The following is a 16937-nucleotide window of genomic DNA, read 5'->3' as shown; positions in this document are numbered from 1 at the left end:
GCTTGGGACTTCCTCCAGCCCCGTCCTGACAGCCTCCAGGAGGAAGCCGAGGCCAGCCAGCCCCTGGAGGAGCCCGAACCCCTCTCTCCTCTCTTCGGAGCCGCCGTCTCTGAGCGTGCTGGCCGCTCTCCCACGTGTTCTCGCCGTGGGTGCGGGTCGGTGCGGGGCGCCAGGGCCGGGGGGGACAGCCCGGGCGGCGGATCCCCGAGCGCAAAGGAGTTAACAGGACTTTCTGCCTTTCCCGCCCGCGCCTCCTCCACCCTCCTCATTACCTGCACTTTATCACCGCCGGAGCCGCGGGGCGGGAGCGGTGCAGGGCCGGCGGGGCTTCCTGCGCCGCTGGGGCCGCGCCGTGCGGGGGAAGGTGCGCGAGTGCTGCGCGCTGCGTGCGGGGGAGCGCCCGCCTGCCCGCCCGCCCGCCGAGTGCTGCCTGTGGGTGGGAGCGCGGCTGGGGCTGCGGCCGGGCGGGCGAGAGAGCGGGGCTGGCTGCGCGCCGCAGCCCGGCAGGGATGCGGCATGGCCGTGGGCTCCGTGAAGATGCCGTCGCCGTGTGAGGGCGCGGAGCTGGCCCGAAGCTGGAGCCCCGGCGGCGGAGCCCAGGAGCCGCCGCCGCCGGTGCAGCTGCGGCAGAAGCTGCGGGAGCTGCCGGCGCTGCTGCGGAGCGGGCTGACGCTGCGGAGGAAAAGCGCGGCCGCCGCCGGTCGGGTGAGTGAGTGAGGGAGTGAGGAGAGAGCGAGGGAGCCGCCAGCGGCCCGGGGCAGCGCCCCCGCCCTGCCCTGCCGTGCCCTGCCCGCCGGGCTGCGGTGCCCGGGCAGGCGGGGCCCGCCCGCAGCGCCCCCGGCCGGGCCGCGGTGCGCGGGAGGCCGCAGGGCCGGGCGGCAGCACGGGCGGAATGAGGGAGGGAGGGAGGGAGGGAGGGAGGATGCCCGGGCAGCAGCCCTTCGGCACCCACCGGGAGAGGTGCCCGCGGGGGCCCCGGGCTCCGGCCACTGCTGCCAGCTCTGGTGTAACATGAGATACCAGGGTGAGAAAGCGTCCCTGTCCCATCTCCGGGTTCCTCGAGTGGCTGTCCCCCTGTGTCCCTTTCCCCTCGTGCGGGCTGATGCTCTCCGTGGACAGCAGGTACAGCGCGCCTGTGCTCCGACAGCGGTGAACTCCAGCGCGCCCTGGAGCGTGTGAAGCTGGGACGGAGTGAAGTTGGGATGCCCACACCTGGCCCTCAACCTCGCTTGTCTCCTGACAGTGAGGCCGTGGGGTCAGGTGGGCATGGCCGAGATCCCCGTCCAAATTTCTCTCCATTTCACCCATTTTTGAAAAGGCTGGGGGTGTGTCTCCGCAGGGCAGTCAGTGCTCTGGTGAAGTCCAGCGTGACACTGCTGTGGCTGGCAACTGCACTTGCAGGCAGCTGCCCGTGGCTCTGAGCTCTCCCAGTTGTGACTGGAGCCATATCGGGGGGTGGCATTGCCATCAGATCAGTGGCAGTCAGTCTGGTCAGACCTCACTTGCAGGCCAGTGCTGGATTGTAACCCATCTCCTGAGCAGTCGAAATGAAGAGGTGGGTTAATCCACATGGGGTTGGGTCTGTCTGGGCTGGGAATCGGGCGAGCTGCTGTTTTGTTTCAGTGCACTGATAAACACCTGTGCAGAGAGTTGGGGGGAAGTCAGCATGGTGTGTGTTTGTACCCACATCAATTTTGCAGTACTTTGCCCATGTAAATAAATGATTTCTCTGCATGGGGAAGTTGTTGTGAAATATACCAGGGTGTGAATTTCAAACCAAACTTCCTGGGTGAATGCTTTGTTATAAGAGGATATATAGGCAAGGAAGATAATTAGGATCAAGGCAGGATATAAATTCACAGTAGAATAGCTATTTTTAAGAAATGTGGATTCAGATTCCAGTTTTACAGTAATTTTTTTTCCTCCAGTACATTCAACACACAAAATAAAGAATGACCCGTATGGAGATGCCTAATCATTTTTATTGTTCTGGTGAATTAGTAATCCACCTGGTTACAATCCAAGTTGTCCATATGAACACAGAGCTAAGGGGAATCAGTTAAACAGCTAAGTCTTGCTTTGCCCTAGGAGGATATTTGTGACAGATACCCTTCTTCCAATGAAGAAAGTCCTTTTCTGAATTGAGTAGTTTGTTCCTCATTAGAAGGTTACTACCAAAGAAATGGAGTAAGTGTGCACTGAGGAGGACAGATGCAGTGCAGAACTGCTGCTGGTGGCAGCTTTAGTTTGCAGGCAGGTCTGAAACACTTCTAACAAAACAAATTCATGGCACTTCAGAGAGACACCATACAGAGAGCAGCCTCAGGTTTACTCTGGTGGTTATTCCTCGCCACTACTGAAAGCATTTGACAAGTGAGCGGTATAACAGTTACTCTGTAAATATTTGCTGTGGGTGAGTTAACATCCCGGTGAGAAGGCTGGGTAGCTCCTGGGCCATGCAGCTCCTCACTTGTGCTTGATGAACCCTTGGTCCTCTCTTGTTTCACAGAGTTCCAGCGAGACTCTGCCTGCTTTTGCTAATGTTCTGTGTTATTGACCAGCAAACACAGTGTGACAGATTTAGTGGTGGTGTCACCTATGGCTTCACCTCCCGGTACCCTGTGGGTCATCTTGTAAAGTCTTTCTTGTACCATCTGTCTTGGTAGGAGGACTGGAGGGAGGATGGTGAGTCTGTGAGGCAGTCTGGAGTCAACCCAGTGGATCTTCTGCTAGGAAGAAATTCTTTACTGTGAGGGTGGTGAGACACTGCAACAGATTGCCCAGAAAAGCTGTGGATGCCCCATCCCTGGAAATGTTCAAGGGCAGGTTGGATAGGGCTTTGAGCAACCTGGTCCAGCAGAAGGTGTCCCTGCCCATGGCAAGGGGGCTGGAATTAGATTGTCTTTAAGGTCCCTTCCAACCCAATCCATTCTATGATTCTGTGACCTTGGATCAGTGGGAGATGCTGTGTGGAGATGCTGTATAGCTGCAGCAGTGTCTTGGTCCCATGTGGAGAGTGGGAATGCTGTGCTCTGCCATCTCTGGGTTTGCAGGGGCTATCCTGCAGATGGAATTACTCAGCAGCATAAGTGCCTAGTGGGGTGTTCCATGGAGCAGGTCATACAAAATTCCAGCAGGGTTGTTAATTCACTTGCTCCCTTTGGAAACAAAGTAGGCTCCTGAAGTGCATGGAGTGTCTGTGTGTGTCACCCTGTATGTGTGATCGTCCAGGGAGCAGTTTGTTTCTGTTAGTATTATCCTGTGTCGATTCCAGTCTGCTCTGTGCATGTGCCTTTTCCCCCCAGAAATGGACTTCTAGAGGCATGACATTTGTCATGTACTTCTATTTAATCTGATGAATAATTTAAATCCTGAGAATGAAAGTATTTGGAAGAGAAAAGGGATATGTTACAACAATAAAATGCAGCATTTTTATACTTTCCCTTTTAAACATGACCCTAAAATTTTAAGTCTTAAAATAAGGTTGGAGAAAGGAGTAACACTAACATATGAAACAGATTCCTTTTTTTTTTCCCAACTCAACAATATATTTCAAGTTAATCCAAAGTTAATTTTCAGAGGGTTTTGTTTGCTTATGAAAAAACCTAGTCTGTTCTTCCTCTCCAATGACTTTTCTTTGTGCATTTTTGCTTGTTCAAACACCAAGCTGAGAGCCTTATTTGTCCAGCTGGTTTTATCAGCAGTGTTGCTCACTTAGGTGAGCTGTTTTCAAGTAAATGCTGACCAGCTGAAATTCTGGCTTGTTTAATTTCCTAGAAAAATATTATGACCCCTGAACAGGGGTTCTGCTTCTGATGCTGACTTGCTCAGGGACTGCCTGCAGTGCAGTTCGCTTCCACATCTATAAAGCACAGATAGTCTACATGTGTGCATGCCTGGGGACTATGGATAATAAAATATAATGGAAGTGTTAAGGGTATTATAATTGTTTTAAGGATGTACTTGACTCCGTGCTGTTCAAATACTTCCTGGGCTTCAGGGGAAAGGAAAGCATTGTGTAGTAGAGGGTAGTATACATAAAAAGAATTGATTACATTTTGAAAATCAGTATGGGGTGAAATAAATTATTTCAATCTGTTTGGACATCTGAGCTCTTATCCCTTCACACTAGACTATCTGAAAGTTGTGACCAGAGATGGAGATAATTGAAAATACAGTGTAACAAAATTAGATTTCCCTCTCAGTTCAGCAACCTCCAAAACTGGAGTGCAAATAAGTATTTTTTGCTTTCTGTCTTGGGATACGTCCAGTACTAATACATATAAAGAACTTGGAGGTGGAAAAGCACCTTGTAGAAAAAGCTGCAGTAACCATCCTGCTTGGATGATTCTATGCTGTGAACAGTAAATATGAATACACTCCACTGCTTCAGTCATTTAGATAAAACGAATGTCCAGTTCCTTGTCTAGGGGAGCCCAATCTTTCTTTTAAAGCTTTTGAACTTTGAACTGTGCATTGACCTTGTCCTTGATGGTTTTTTCCCTTAAATTCATTCTTAGAGCAGGTGTAGCACAGTTATCCAAGATGGCATGGATGATTACATTGCATTTGCACAGTGAACTGCGAGGTGAAGGTTTACTCATCATCCTCTGCTGGATAAAATAGCAGAAAATGCAACCTTTGCTGTGGTAGCTGGATGTGTGTCAGAGCTTGTGCAGAGGCTGAGGTGGGATCTGTTGCAGTGGGTCATCGTGCCCTGTGGAACTCTTCCCTCCACTATGTCCTTTCTCCAATTCTCTGGAAAGACCCTTCTGTTTCCCAGTTTGCCTCCTAGAGTTATGTGTTGAGTGTATGTGTAGGAGGCATGAGTACTTTGCTTATGAACTGTCTTTGCTGCTCTTCCTGCTGCCTGTTAAAAATATCCTTTTCTCTTATCTTTTCTCTTGTGACTAGTGATGAAATACAGTTCTGTGCCTCTGGAAGCACCAGCAGGGAGGTCCTGCAGGCCACTCCATCATGGCAAAACTCATTTTCACCACACTCAGTTTTATTCTTTATGGACCTAGCACTGGAAGTGCTCAGAAGGAGGAGTAATCATCTTGCACACACAGAAGCACACACCTTTTTAAACACCTCTTCTGCTTTCTAGGTTCACATTTACACACAGATAAATACTCTTATGCATGAGCATCATTGTTGCTCTTTGTCACAATAGTGGATCTGGAAAACCTTTTGGATGTCACGGAGTCAAACCTCATTACTCTGATATTGTGAAAGACCCTGCTGGTCTGTAGAAACCTTCATCATGGGATGTACCTTTTGGCTTGATCAAAGTTGAAGAGATATTGAAGAGACTATTTTATCTTTTGAGACCTTGTAGTTACTTCTGTGAGGTTCCTAGAGATCTTTGGCCAGGCAGATTTCTCAGACTGTCTTCACCTTAGCTTTGTTTTGAGCAGCTACTTTGCTGTATGTCTGTCAGGTTGTAACTGACTATAGGGTTACAGGTTGAAAATAAACTACAGAAGCTGTGGTACTGCTGCTAAAAGTCTACATGAGTTCAGGATGAGTCTGGAGAAGTTAATGGAAGAGAAATGTATTGAGGATACATAAACCTCATCAGACACAGAAGGTTTCCAAGCTGAAAATAGCTGGAGGGTTGGAGTGCATTAGGGATATCTATCATGTATTCTGGCACTAGCAGTTGTCATGCTGTTGGAGACAACTCCTGTTTGGCAGAGGAGAAAAATCAAACTATATGCAATCTGTTTTAATTAAATGAAGCATCAGATCCTCTCAACCTACATTCTGCTAAACTTTTCTTCATCTCCTGTTAGGAGCTTTCAATTGCTTATGTCATTCAAATAGCTATTCTCTAATCAGTTCTTTTGGCAGCTGGGGAGACTATAGTGTTGTTGATGAGGTTTTGCCAGGACATTAGAAATTGGCTGCTGGAAACACTCAGAATTTACTGTCCTTCCTTCCGTGACTACATCATGGTGGTGGTTGATATTTAGGTTTTGGTTCAGCCGAGCATATAGATCTGCTCTGTACTCAGATAATCCTCCTGCAAATGACTGACATTTATTGCAGTCCATATCCTTGTTGGCAGCTTCTCATCTTCATGGTGCCTGAGTGACCTTGTACTTAGTGCTGCTGAATTACACTCTTTTCCTAATATTGCACTTCTTGAAGGCTCCTAGTCTTCCAGTACACCATTCTGTTTACATGGGTTTTGACAATACCTCCAATTTTGTGCCATCAACACATTTCATTAGCACCTTTATGCTCTTTTTACCAGTCTTGCTAATGAGAAGAAAAGAAAATCATAATAATTTCCCTGGTATCTATGTTTTTATATACTATAGAGACTTTAATTTTGACATTTCTTCTGCATTAAAAAGATGCAGCTATGTTTTGTGTAGATGCTGTACTGGCTGAAAACAGCTGACAAAAGTGCTGGATTGACTCAGTGGGTTGGAAGTTTTATTGTCAGAAGTATTATTGAAGTTGATTGATTGATATTGGTGACATTTTACTTTCAAGTCTGCCACAGAGGTTCTACTCAGTAACTTAATACCCCCATCACTTTAGCAGCTATTAAGTGACTAAAAATAGTTGTGGTAAGTAATCTTGAATTTTTCCTGTTGTAACCAGGATTATTATGTATTCTTGCTAGATGTATTCAATTAAGATAATTATCTTTCACATATCACATATAGTATCCTTAAACTTGTCAGCTCTGTGATTGGTGACACATGAATTATTGAGCAATGGATAAAATAGCTTTAGCAACATTGACCATGGTAGCTGGTGGGAAATTTCAGTGCCTCATGTGTTTATTTGCATAATAATTTGTTTCATAGTCAGTCTTCAGTGAATTGTTAAATGAGAATACTTCTTAATTAACCCATGTGTTATGACATCTGAGAAATTATGCCTGGATTTGATTAACTACAGTTGAATGAAATGGAAAGTAAACTCATACTTCTGCCCTAGGAAGTAACCTAGTAAGTTTTGCAGAATGCAAAGCTATTTTTCTCCCTGAGGTTGGGGATTAGCCTGATTGACAGGATGATGCCCACTGCCTGTGGTCTTACACTGGTGCTGGGAGTGAGGCTGGCAATTCCTGGACTGACAGTCAACTGCTTTTTAGCACCCCTGGGAAAGTCCAGATGCAGCACTAGCTGGTGTTGCTGTCAATGCATGGGGAATAGGTGCCATCATGTGGCTTGTGTTCATGGGAGCTGCATAAAATTGACACAGATTCCTTGACACACCAAAAATGCAGCATCTTTCTTTAAACTATGGGAGAGGCTCTGTTTCCTTTCTCTGCTTTGGTCCAGAGCACATCCTGATAAGCCTCTCTTTGACCTGCCTACCATAAACCAGACTTGACTGTAACCCCTTTCCCAGGCTGCAAATTGAGCTCCAGCTGAAAATACCTTGAGATCATTTTGCCTGTGCTCAGACTTTAAGTGCCAATTGTCTTGTGTGGAAAATAAAGCCTTCAGTTAAGGACCGCAGAAGCAAGTTTGATCATCCTTGCATGTTTTTTGTCTGGTTGGACAAGGATCTCAGTGGTTTCACTTTTGGTTTTGCTCCCCTTCCTAAGGGATGTAGCTTGCAGATCCTCAGATGTGGTACTGCTGTGTATGGCTTGGAAACCTATCAAGGAAGTCTATGAAGGAAATAAGATCAACTCCATTGGAAGTAAAATTAGTCTCTTTGCAAAATTTCTGCCAGCATTACATCCTGTTGAAATTCTTGATTTAAAGTGAGCTGATTCTCCCCTTAGTTGCATACTTACAGGAAAACAAACAAAATTCACTTAGTGAAATTTTATACTTTAATTGGTTGGTTACAAACCTGTATTATTGGTTAATTCACACTAGATTTCCCAGCTGCCAGGATGAATGAACAACACCATACTGTACAATTATGACAAACTCTGTTAAGATTTGTATTCAGCTGTTGTTACTTGTATGTCCCCAGTGCCTTGAATTCCATTTGAGCCATGAGGAAACTGCAAAACAAGCTGAGCATTTTTATACTGATGAAAATGCTGAAAAGACAGTGATAGCTTTTTAAAAAGGGAAAAGAAAAAAAAAAAAAAAGAAAAGCAGAATATGTTGCATTTCTGGGGTATAAACTTTATCCATGACACCTTTTTATTTAAACATTTTTCGTTACACCTGTGTTTTTGGCACCAGTTTAAGGATAAAAAAGAACTCATTTGACCTCTAAAGTTAAAAACCATGGAAGCAGGATGTAAGTATTTGCAAATTCTAGGCATAAAATGCAGTAGCTATTCATAATTGTCACAATGTCATTTAACTCAGTTAACTTATTGTTTGGTTTGGGTTAGTCTGACCTTGTAAAATGATCCTCTTCTAGACATTGTATTAAGCTAGGGTCAATTATTAATTTAATAATTTAAATCCTGTGTTATACAATTTTTTCTGATTAATTCCTTTTTTGAAAGATATTTTCTTACAGAGAGACTCAGTAGTCTAACTGATTTAAAAGTTAATATAGTTTTTTTTACTTTTAGTGCTAAAAGAAAATATTCTGCTGATTGGAGGAGAAAAAAAGCCCTTCAATCTCTATAAATAGGAGTAGATATGTATTCATAGCATCAGTAAGGATCTTCTGCCTTTAGTTTTAGAACTGAATTAACCCATTAAATCTTAAAATGCCAGATTATTTCCTTTTTTGAAATACTGATTGTGAGGAATGCAACTTTTTTTTCTCTTGCTGTTGAGGAGACTGCCTTTTTCCCCCTGCTTCCTGAACCTCATACTCAAGCCTTAATGTAACTGAGACTTACATGGGATACATGAGTTAGAGCAATAAAGAAAGAAATAGTTGAGGGTCTTTTGTTTAACTATGGGGTGTGTTTTATCTGTGTGTGTGTGTGTGTGTGTGTGTGTGTGTGTGTGTGTGTTTTATTGTGGTAGCTTCTCCATCAATTGCCTCTTCTGAGCCTCTGTGCAGGTCGTGCATGTATCAGTATCAGCACTCTGACTGTGGAATGAGTGGCACCAAGCAAGGAGCAGTGGCTGCTTGAAATGATACCACTGGTGGAAGAAATGTATGTCAAACCGTGCCCTCCATGATGAAGTACATGGTGGGCAGTTTGTAGGTCAATATTGAGGAGGAGGAAGGAGTATTTTGGGTTAAAAACTGAAACAAACAAACAAAAAAGGACACCAAACCTCAAATCCCCCAGAAAAACCCCAACAGAAAATTGAGGTCCAGACCACTTGTGAACATCAAGGATTTATGATGTGGCTTGGGGGAGAGAGAGAGAGCAGGTGTTTGGGGATTGTTCATACATTTTTTAAGATGATAAGCATTTAATTGTGGTTTTCTGGCCAAGTTCTCACCAAGAGAACTAGACCCAGTGGACCTAAAACACTTTGTAATTTCAGGTGGATGTGGTAATCATTTGCTGCAATAGACTGCTACTGCACACTGCTGAGCAGATGCTCCATTTCATCCCATAGGTGAATGCAGTTCAGTGATACATCAATTGATTTTTAAAATGTGGAAAGAAGGGGAGAAAAACAATGCACACGCAGAGTTAGCTCTGAAAGTTGCAAAGCTGTTGTTTATTGGGTGGCTGAAGGAATGAGACAAATGTATCACTTAGACCTGCTCTTGATCCCAGCTATGTACAATCCAGTGCTTTGCTGTGGTCTGTCATTTCTGCAATGCCTGAAGCCTCCTGACGGTAAAAATAAATCTGGGGGTGTGGGCTGTGAGTCTGATGCTGGATCTGTGTTACAGGACAAACTGTGTTGTGTGGTGTTTGTTAAGGAAGGCTGTGGGAGACCCTAAAAGGAACAGAAGAAGAATTTAGTAGTTAGCTGCCAAAGAAGAAAGAGGAGGAAACAACCTATCCCAAGTTTAAGCGTGTTTTGACTTGAGCAGGACAAACTGTAGCATCTGTCATAGCTAGCATTGATTTGTGTATGGGAATGCTCTAAAGTAGCCTTCCTTTCATTTTGTTGGGAAAAAGTTATTTAAGAAACAAAAATTAAAAATCCTCTTAGATTTAACTGTTATAAACACTTTTGAAAACTTAAACAGAGTTACGTTCCCATTGACCAAGAATGGCATAATTATGTTAAAGTTGGAATTTTGATACTTGAAAAACTTCTACTGTGCAGACCATCTTAAAGTTATACTCTGTCAGCTCAAAAAGTGTCTGCAAATGATTAAAAGACCTGTTCTCTTTCTTCCACAGGTATTGATAAAAACACTCAGCCTGTTGGAGCACAGTAATTCATAAAAAGTGTCTGTGTCTATGGCCTTTGATGGCAATTGCTGCAACAAAATACATAAAATACAAAAAATAATAATGGCAGTCAAATTAATATGTCTTTATTTATATTTTTACTATTGTACTGAAGAATACTAAGGGGAACATTGAGCAGATATTTAATCTCTTGTTTGATCTCATTAAACAAAACAAATGAGTTTCAGATTAGTTTAACCAAAGCTATTTATCTAATTATGGCTTTCACTGCACTTGAACGAATGGTTGCAAATCAATAGGTCTCTTAGGTTGCCAGGACATGCATTAATATTGGTGAGTCTCCAAGCTGAATAGCAGGAGTGATGTCTCTTTGTTATTTTTCCATTCAGATATCTGTCCTCAGTTCATACAGTGTATGCATAAACTGAGAATTTACCTGAAGCCCTGCTTAAAGAGTTCCATTTATAAACTGATCATTTGCAATTCAGTGTGGCAAAAAATATTTACACTGTACTGGTGGAGGTTTTATTTGAGAAAGCGGAAAGCAATTCTTTCAGAGGAACCTAGAGTAGAGAAAAACATACTGAGTAGGTCCAGATGATGGTTCATCTAGTCCTGTACCCATAAATTATAAGGTTAATCTAACAGGTAACAGTTTTAGCCATAAATATAATGTTTCTTGTGATTTCAAGAGAGTGTGTGGGCAAATGTTACATTGCCTGTCTCCTACACTTTTTTTTTTATTTTCTTTTTGTTTTTGTTTGGTTGTTTGTTTCCCCCCTAGTTTCACATAGTCAGATAGTTTATACTCTGGTGCTGGGGGCTTGTTAACATTAACCACTTTAGTTACAGCTTTTCATGTTGTGCATCTGCAAAGCCAGTCTTTTAATGAATCTGGATAGTGTTTTGTTTTCAGACTCATCTTGGAACATAAATTCACTAAGCTTCTCTGTGGGGTCTGGTGACAATAACTTTACAAGGGAAGGAAAACTGAGTTTTGTTTTAGTCTGTTGTTGATGAAAACATTTAGTCTTGATCAGTTTTGAATATTCTACCTTTAATTTCAGGGACCCTTCTTCTGTTCCTATGAGGCAGGGAACTTCCAACTTCTGTACATTTAACTTTTTTATTCTTTTTTACAGCTGTTTTTCAAGCAAGCAATTCCAATCTCTCTAGATGACTCCTTCCATGCTGTAATCATTTTTGTTACCTTGTTTTGAACTCTATCTGTTTCTGCAGTGTCCCTTTGAACTAGTGATGGCTTGTGCTGAATGTAATATCCTAGATGAGCTGCACCACTGTTTTATATAAATCATGCAATTTCCTCCCTCTCCCCATCATGTAGGATTTTCATCCTGACAATCTGCTATCTCTGCAGAGCTCCTGGGGCCACTGATTAGTTCTTCACACAAAATGTCTTCCCAGTCATTCAGGTTGCTTTCTTTTAGCTGATATAAATAATTTAAAGCAGCATAAATTGTCAGCATACTTTTCCTTGCTTTTGATGTGGATAAACATAATTTAGCACTGTTTACTTGCCTACCTTGACTAGGTCTGTTTGAAGCTGTTTATAGGCTTCGGATTGTGATTAACCAAATTTGTGTGAGCAAAATTTGCTTCTCTTGATGCTGACATCATAAATATGTTTCATGAAACAGCATCCAGCCTAGGATACAATGTTGGGGCATCTTTGTGTTTTCCTTTTCAAAATGAAAACAGTCCGTTTAATCCTGCACTTGTCCTTGGTTATTTCTGTGTTTTTGATTAACCACACTGTTTTGTCTACACATGGAGGGCTGCTTTAGCTCCCTTTGAGGAGTTTTCTATGTTAGGGTGAGCCCATAGTGTCCTTGTGGAAGCTGGAGGTACAGCTGTGGAGTGTTGCTGTGTAGGTGGTCTCTGAACATAGGAGAAAAGCAGAGAAAAGCAGTTGATAGCACGTCAGTCTTGAGTTTGTTGCAGCATGCTCTGTCAAAGGCTTTGCTGCTCTTCTAAGGAATGTGAGAATATTCATGACCACTGAAGCTCCTGTTTGGTGGGTGGACAAGTGTTAGGGAGGCTTTCCACAGACTAGTAACCAACAACATTGTCAAGTAACCTCAGAGCAGAGCTCTCTGCAAAGGTATCTCTTGACTCTGCTCCTATCACTATTTTTTAAAAAAACTCTAGTGATGGAGTGGAAAATAAGTTGTTAAGAAGTGCTACTGCTCCAATATATCAAAGAAGAAAGACCAGTGAGGAAAGGTGTTGTTTTTTTTCTTTTAAAAATAATTTCTTTTTATTTTTCTGCTTAGGTAACTTTATGGCAGAACTGCTATTAGGAACAAACCTATCTAACAGGTAAACCAGCAAAGACTTTTGAAGAATGTCACATTACAGACATTTCTTCTTTATTCTTGTAAAGCACTTCATTAAGAACAGAGACACAAAATGTCCTTGTAGTGAATAGTCTTTTGCATTTAAGCAGAAAAGTGTAGCTAACAGAGCAACGCTGCTATTAAATCAGAGTTGTGGTGTGATTAAAAACAATATGAACTTAGGATCTTTGAGAATACATTTATTTTGGCTGTAGAAAAGTACCTACTTCAGTTGTTTATTAATAGCAAAACATGTTACAGGAAAATTTATGGCAGGATGGTGGGAGTTGATAAGGAAACATCACATTTGCTCCTTCTGCAAATAAAAATAATTCCAAGAAACTATCCAGAGACAATAATTTCTTGTTAAAAACTGCTCCTGGTCACTGAAAAGCTAATGGTAAATTTTGTGAAACTTCTGAAACTGAAAACCTGATTTTACTTTTTTAAATTTTGAGTTAAGCAAGAAAACAGACTGCATCTTTATCCCTTGCTTTAGCAGTTCTTGGTGTTGTCTGACTTTTAGAAACAAAGCTAAATGCTGAGGGTCTGTGACTCATCTTTTCAGCCTGAGCCAACTCCAGCTTCAGTATGTGTATGCTTGTTTCTTTATACCATGACTTTTTCCCTCCAAAGTTAGTCATTGTTATCTCTTGGCACAAGTGAAGAGGTTAAAAACGTCAACAAGCATGAGGCATGCTAAAAACATGCAAACAAACCTCCCATGTAATCTTCCAAACCCCAGAGTGTTTCCATTCCCATTACTTTGTTGTTCATGAACCCATCTGATCTTTTGATCGTATCCTGATGGAGGGAGCAGGGAGGTGAATTCCAAGGCAAGGGTTTATTGACCAGGAATAATGTCCTAGAGGCCCTCTTCAGTTGACTTCTGCTGGTGTGTCCAGTTTCCAAAAAGGACATTATGGCATTGCATAAAGAAAAAACAGAAAATAGACTAGATAGAGGTAAAAAATTTCTGTTCTTTTTTTGAAAACTTTGCATTTTGAAGGAGTCTCTGTGTGTGTATCTATGTACCAAACAGTTTTGTAAGCTCCTTTTAATTTTGGTACAGTTATTTCTAGTGCTGGACAAGCTACCAAATAGATAGTTAACCCATAGGCTTAGGCTGGTTTGGATAAAATGGATGAAGCCCTTGTGGTTTGTGATGGTTGATCCATTGAGATAAGGACAGTTTGAAGTGACCTCAAAAAACAGTGTGGGAAAAGATGGAGCAGTGAGCAAGGTGATGGGAGTGAGCATCAACTGTTTTTTGAAGACAGTATCTCAAAATGAAGGTCTCTTACAGCAAGTGGTGATTTGCCATCAGTCTGCTCTAGGGCCAGACTTTAACCCCTGGGTTATGTGTCCTTGCTGCAGAATACGTGATGGAGCTGGATGGGTTTTGGAGATTGTCATGGTGAAGAGGTTGGAAGAGTTTGAACAGAAATTGCCTACTTTGCCCAGGCTGCTTTGCTGAATTTATGAGAGTAAACTGAGTGTCCCAGCAGTCTGCTAGGATGTCACTGACATCGTGCTTTTTGTTAGTGTTCCTGGGAACGCAGATAGAATATCTCTGTTGCTCTCTGACAGATCAGTCACTCTGGAGGGAGCAATGCCATACACTTTGGATAATTTTTCTTTCCTGATTTCAATCTAAATTATAATTTTCCATGTGCATATTGCTTGAACCAACTTTTCAAGACAGCAGTTCCCCATCTCTCCCACCTCCTGCTTTGCGTAGGTCATGAAACATTTGCCTGACTTAAAATGATGTTTATTAGTGACTTTGAGAACTGAGTAGGCTGGTAACTAGGATACAGTGGGTAAGTGAAAGGAGGGTAGCAGCATATTGAAGTGATCAGTGTTGCAAGCGTTGGCTGTGATGCAGAATATTGAAGAACAAGAGAGTTAAGTCTCTTTGCCCCTAGGCCTGAAAAAATGTGATCAGTCTTTACTTCCTTTTATTCTCATGGGACAAAGCACTCCTTCAAGGATCTTAGGATCAAGATTTAACATGGTGAAGCAGAAGAAGGTGGCTCAGTTCTATGTTGCTTTCCATGGGTAGATAAAGGAGGACTCTGATGAGCCCTGGACGCTGGTCCAAGGGCAAGAAGGGTTCAGCTTCAAGCAGCGCACCAAATGCATGATCTGCTCCTTAGTCTGGTAACCAGAAGCTCCTCCAAGTGTGCTGTTCCTAGCGCTGGCTGCCAGGCCTGGCTGTCCTCAGGTGGTGGAAACGTGACCCTGTAGAAAGGCAGTGATGTGTGAGTCCTTTCCTCTGATTGTACTATGGCACCAGCAGACAGTTCTGCTGGCTCTTTGAGGTTGCTCTGTTCAGGATACACTCAGCTGTACTTTGGCTGTGAGCAATGCAGGGGTTATTCTGCTTTTCTTTTGTATGCCCTGGTCACACAACTGATAAGCAAGCTGCTGTTCACATTGTGTCCCTCTGCTTCACTCTTACGTGTTCTAATGAGCATTTCTTTAAAAATAGTTGCAGTGCTACTGCTGCTGTCTCCAGTGAGGGATGAGGTGCTCTCCTGGGTGGTTATCTCAGATTCTGCAGGTGCAGGCTGCCTTGTGTATATTTTGAAGCAGCCTTGAAAAAGTCATCCACAATTTTCAAGCCAAAAAACTTCTGGTTCAAAACAACAGTTCTCTGGAGGAGTAATTTTCCTTTCAGCACCTGATGTACAGAGATCTTTTGAAACCTTAGAGAGTTCAGCCCCTTTGTCAAGAGACACATCTTACACAGACATATGTGTTCAGTTCCATAACATGCAATTCACCTCAGATCCCTGCTCTGCTGTAATACTGTGGACTTTTTTCCACTGCACACATGTTTTTCATGCTAATTAGACTCAAGCAGTTTTCTTCTTTTGCATATGCTTTTGAGTATGAGAATAAGATTGACTAGGATATAGATATCATATGGTAGGACTTCTGTTGGGATGGAAAACTAGATAATAGTTGCAAATGTAATTAAAGGTTAATTAATTCAGATAATTTGATCAGATGTAGAAAGTAGAAAAATCTTCTAATCTTTGACTCTCAAATTGTGAGGGTTTTTTTTCTATTTATGGAGTAACATCTTTCTTTTGTAGGGGAAAATGTGCCTTAAAAGTCATTTAAAGGCTTTATAATGCATTTTTTAAAATGGAATAAAGGGATAGGAACTTTCTGCTTTAAATGCTAGGTCGAGTTTTGCTGGAGGGAAATTATTGACATCATGGGGGACAACAGACTGATGTGGGACAAATTGAAGCAAGATTTTTTTGTTTGTTTGTTTAGTTAGGCTGCCTAAAATAGTTCTTTCACAGGTACTTTCTCCACAAAAGGTTTAGTGCAACACAGTTTGATATATTCTTTTTCTGTGAATTTGAGTGGGGCTATCATTTCAGAGTATGTTAATCTTGCCATAGTATCTTGTCAAATTTTGTGGGTTTTTGTTTAAACTGACTTTGGCTGTATATCTGAATGTAGTCTAAGCCTGAGGAGAGGTGCAGGGATCACGTCTGAAGGCCCACACTGTCTTGAAAATAAATAACAAATGCAGAGAGCCCTAATAGGACAGATTCTATTTGTGATATTTTCAGAAGTCTATTGTTGGACCAAGGCCCTACCTTTCAAAACTGGAGGCCAAAAAGAAAAAATTTCCTGGTACCAGCTGGAAAATCTCAAGAGATAAAGAAAACCCTTCCCCATAGGGATCAAACTTCCTGCAGCAGTAGGAAGAAGGACTAGTAGACTTAATTAAATTTAGAGTGACTAAATCTGCAGCAAGAAAATTCAAAATAATACATCATAAACCTGATGTGACATATCCATGTGCTAATAGTATCAAACGTGTGCAAACAATTGTTTGTATGAATAAAGAATGAAAATAAAGATATATATCAGAAGAAAGGCAGGTAATTAAATTTAAGGATAAAGAATATGATTAAGGAAATCTTCCTCATTAGGGTGAAAGTCTTGCCTTGCTTGAAAGACTGTGTTCCTTTCTTGAACCTATTTTCACAAAGGAGGTTCCTGTCTAAAGATGCCTGAACTGTATCTGTGACCTTGTGGGGGTGCTGAGCACATCTTATGAGATTAATTTGGACAACATATGTAATTTGTATTATTTGGTTTTGGTTTTATCATACTAAGTAAAATTTGCATATTTTAGCTACTTGACACTTGGGCAGTTTTACTGAGGCAAAAAGAGATACACAAAACTCATCTCTGTCTTGCATATATATTTTCTGATTCTGTAACCTCTCAGTCTGGTGAAAGCTAAATTTACCTCAGCAGCTTTTAGTGGTTACTCATATATTCTAGACTCTTCATGTTCGAATCATATTCCATATCTAATG

The 16937-nt window shown here is 42.2% G+C and overlaps 1 protein-coding gene across 1 annotated transcript in view; it reads left to right on the top strand.

The window, feature by feature from the left end:
• Positions 1 to 419: 419 nt before the first annotated feature.
• The window catches only part of RAPGEF5 (Rap guanine nucleotide exchange factor 5), a 157099-nt gene continuing 140581 nt past the window's right edge, over positions 420 to 16937 (top strand). The window contains exon 1 of the mRNA XM_030971095.1: positions 420 to 705. Within this exon, the coding sequence (XP_030826955.1) occupies positions 517 to 705 (189 nt within the window). The 5' untranslated portion in view covers positions 420 to 516. The remainder of the gene's footprint in view (positions 706 to 16937) is intronic.

This window comes from Camarhynchus parvulus, chromosome 2, assembly GCF_901933205.1.
Source record: "Camarhynchus parvulus chromosome 2, STF_HiC, whole genome shotgun sequence".
Classification (NCBI taxonomy): domain Eukaryota; kingdom Metazoa; phylum Chordata; class Aves; order Passeriformes; family Thraupidae; genus Camarhynchus; species Camarhynchus parvulus.
This window is presented reverse-complemented; position numbering and strand designations above follow the sequence as displayed.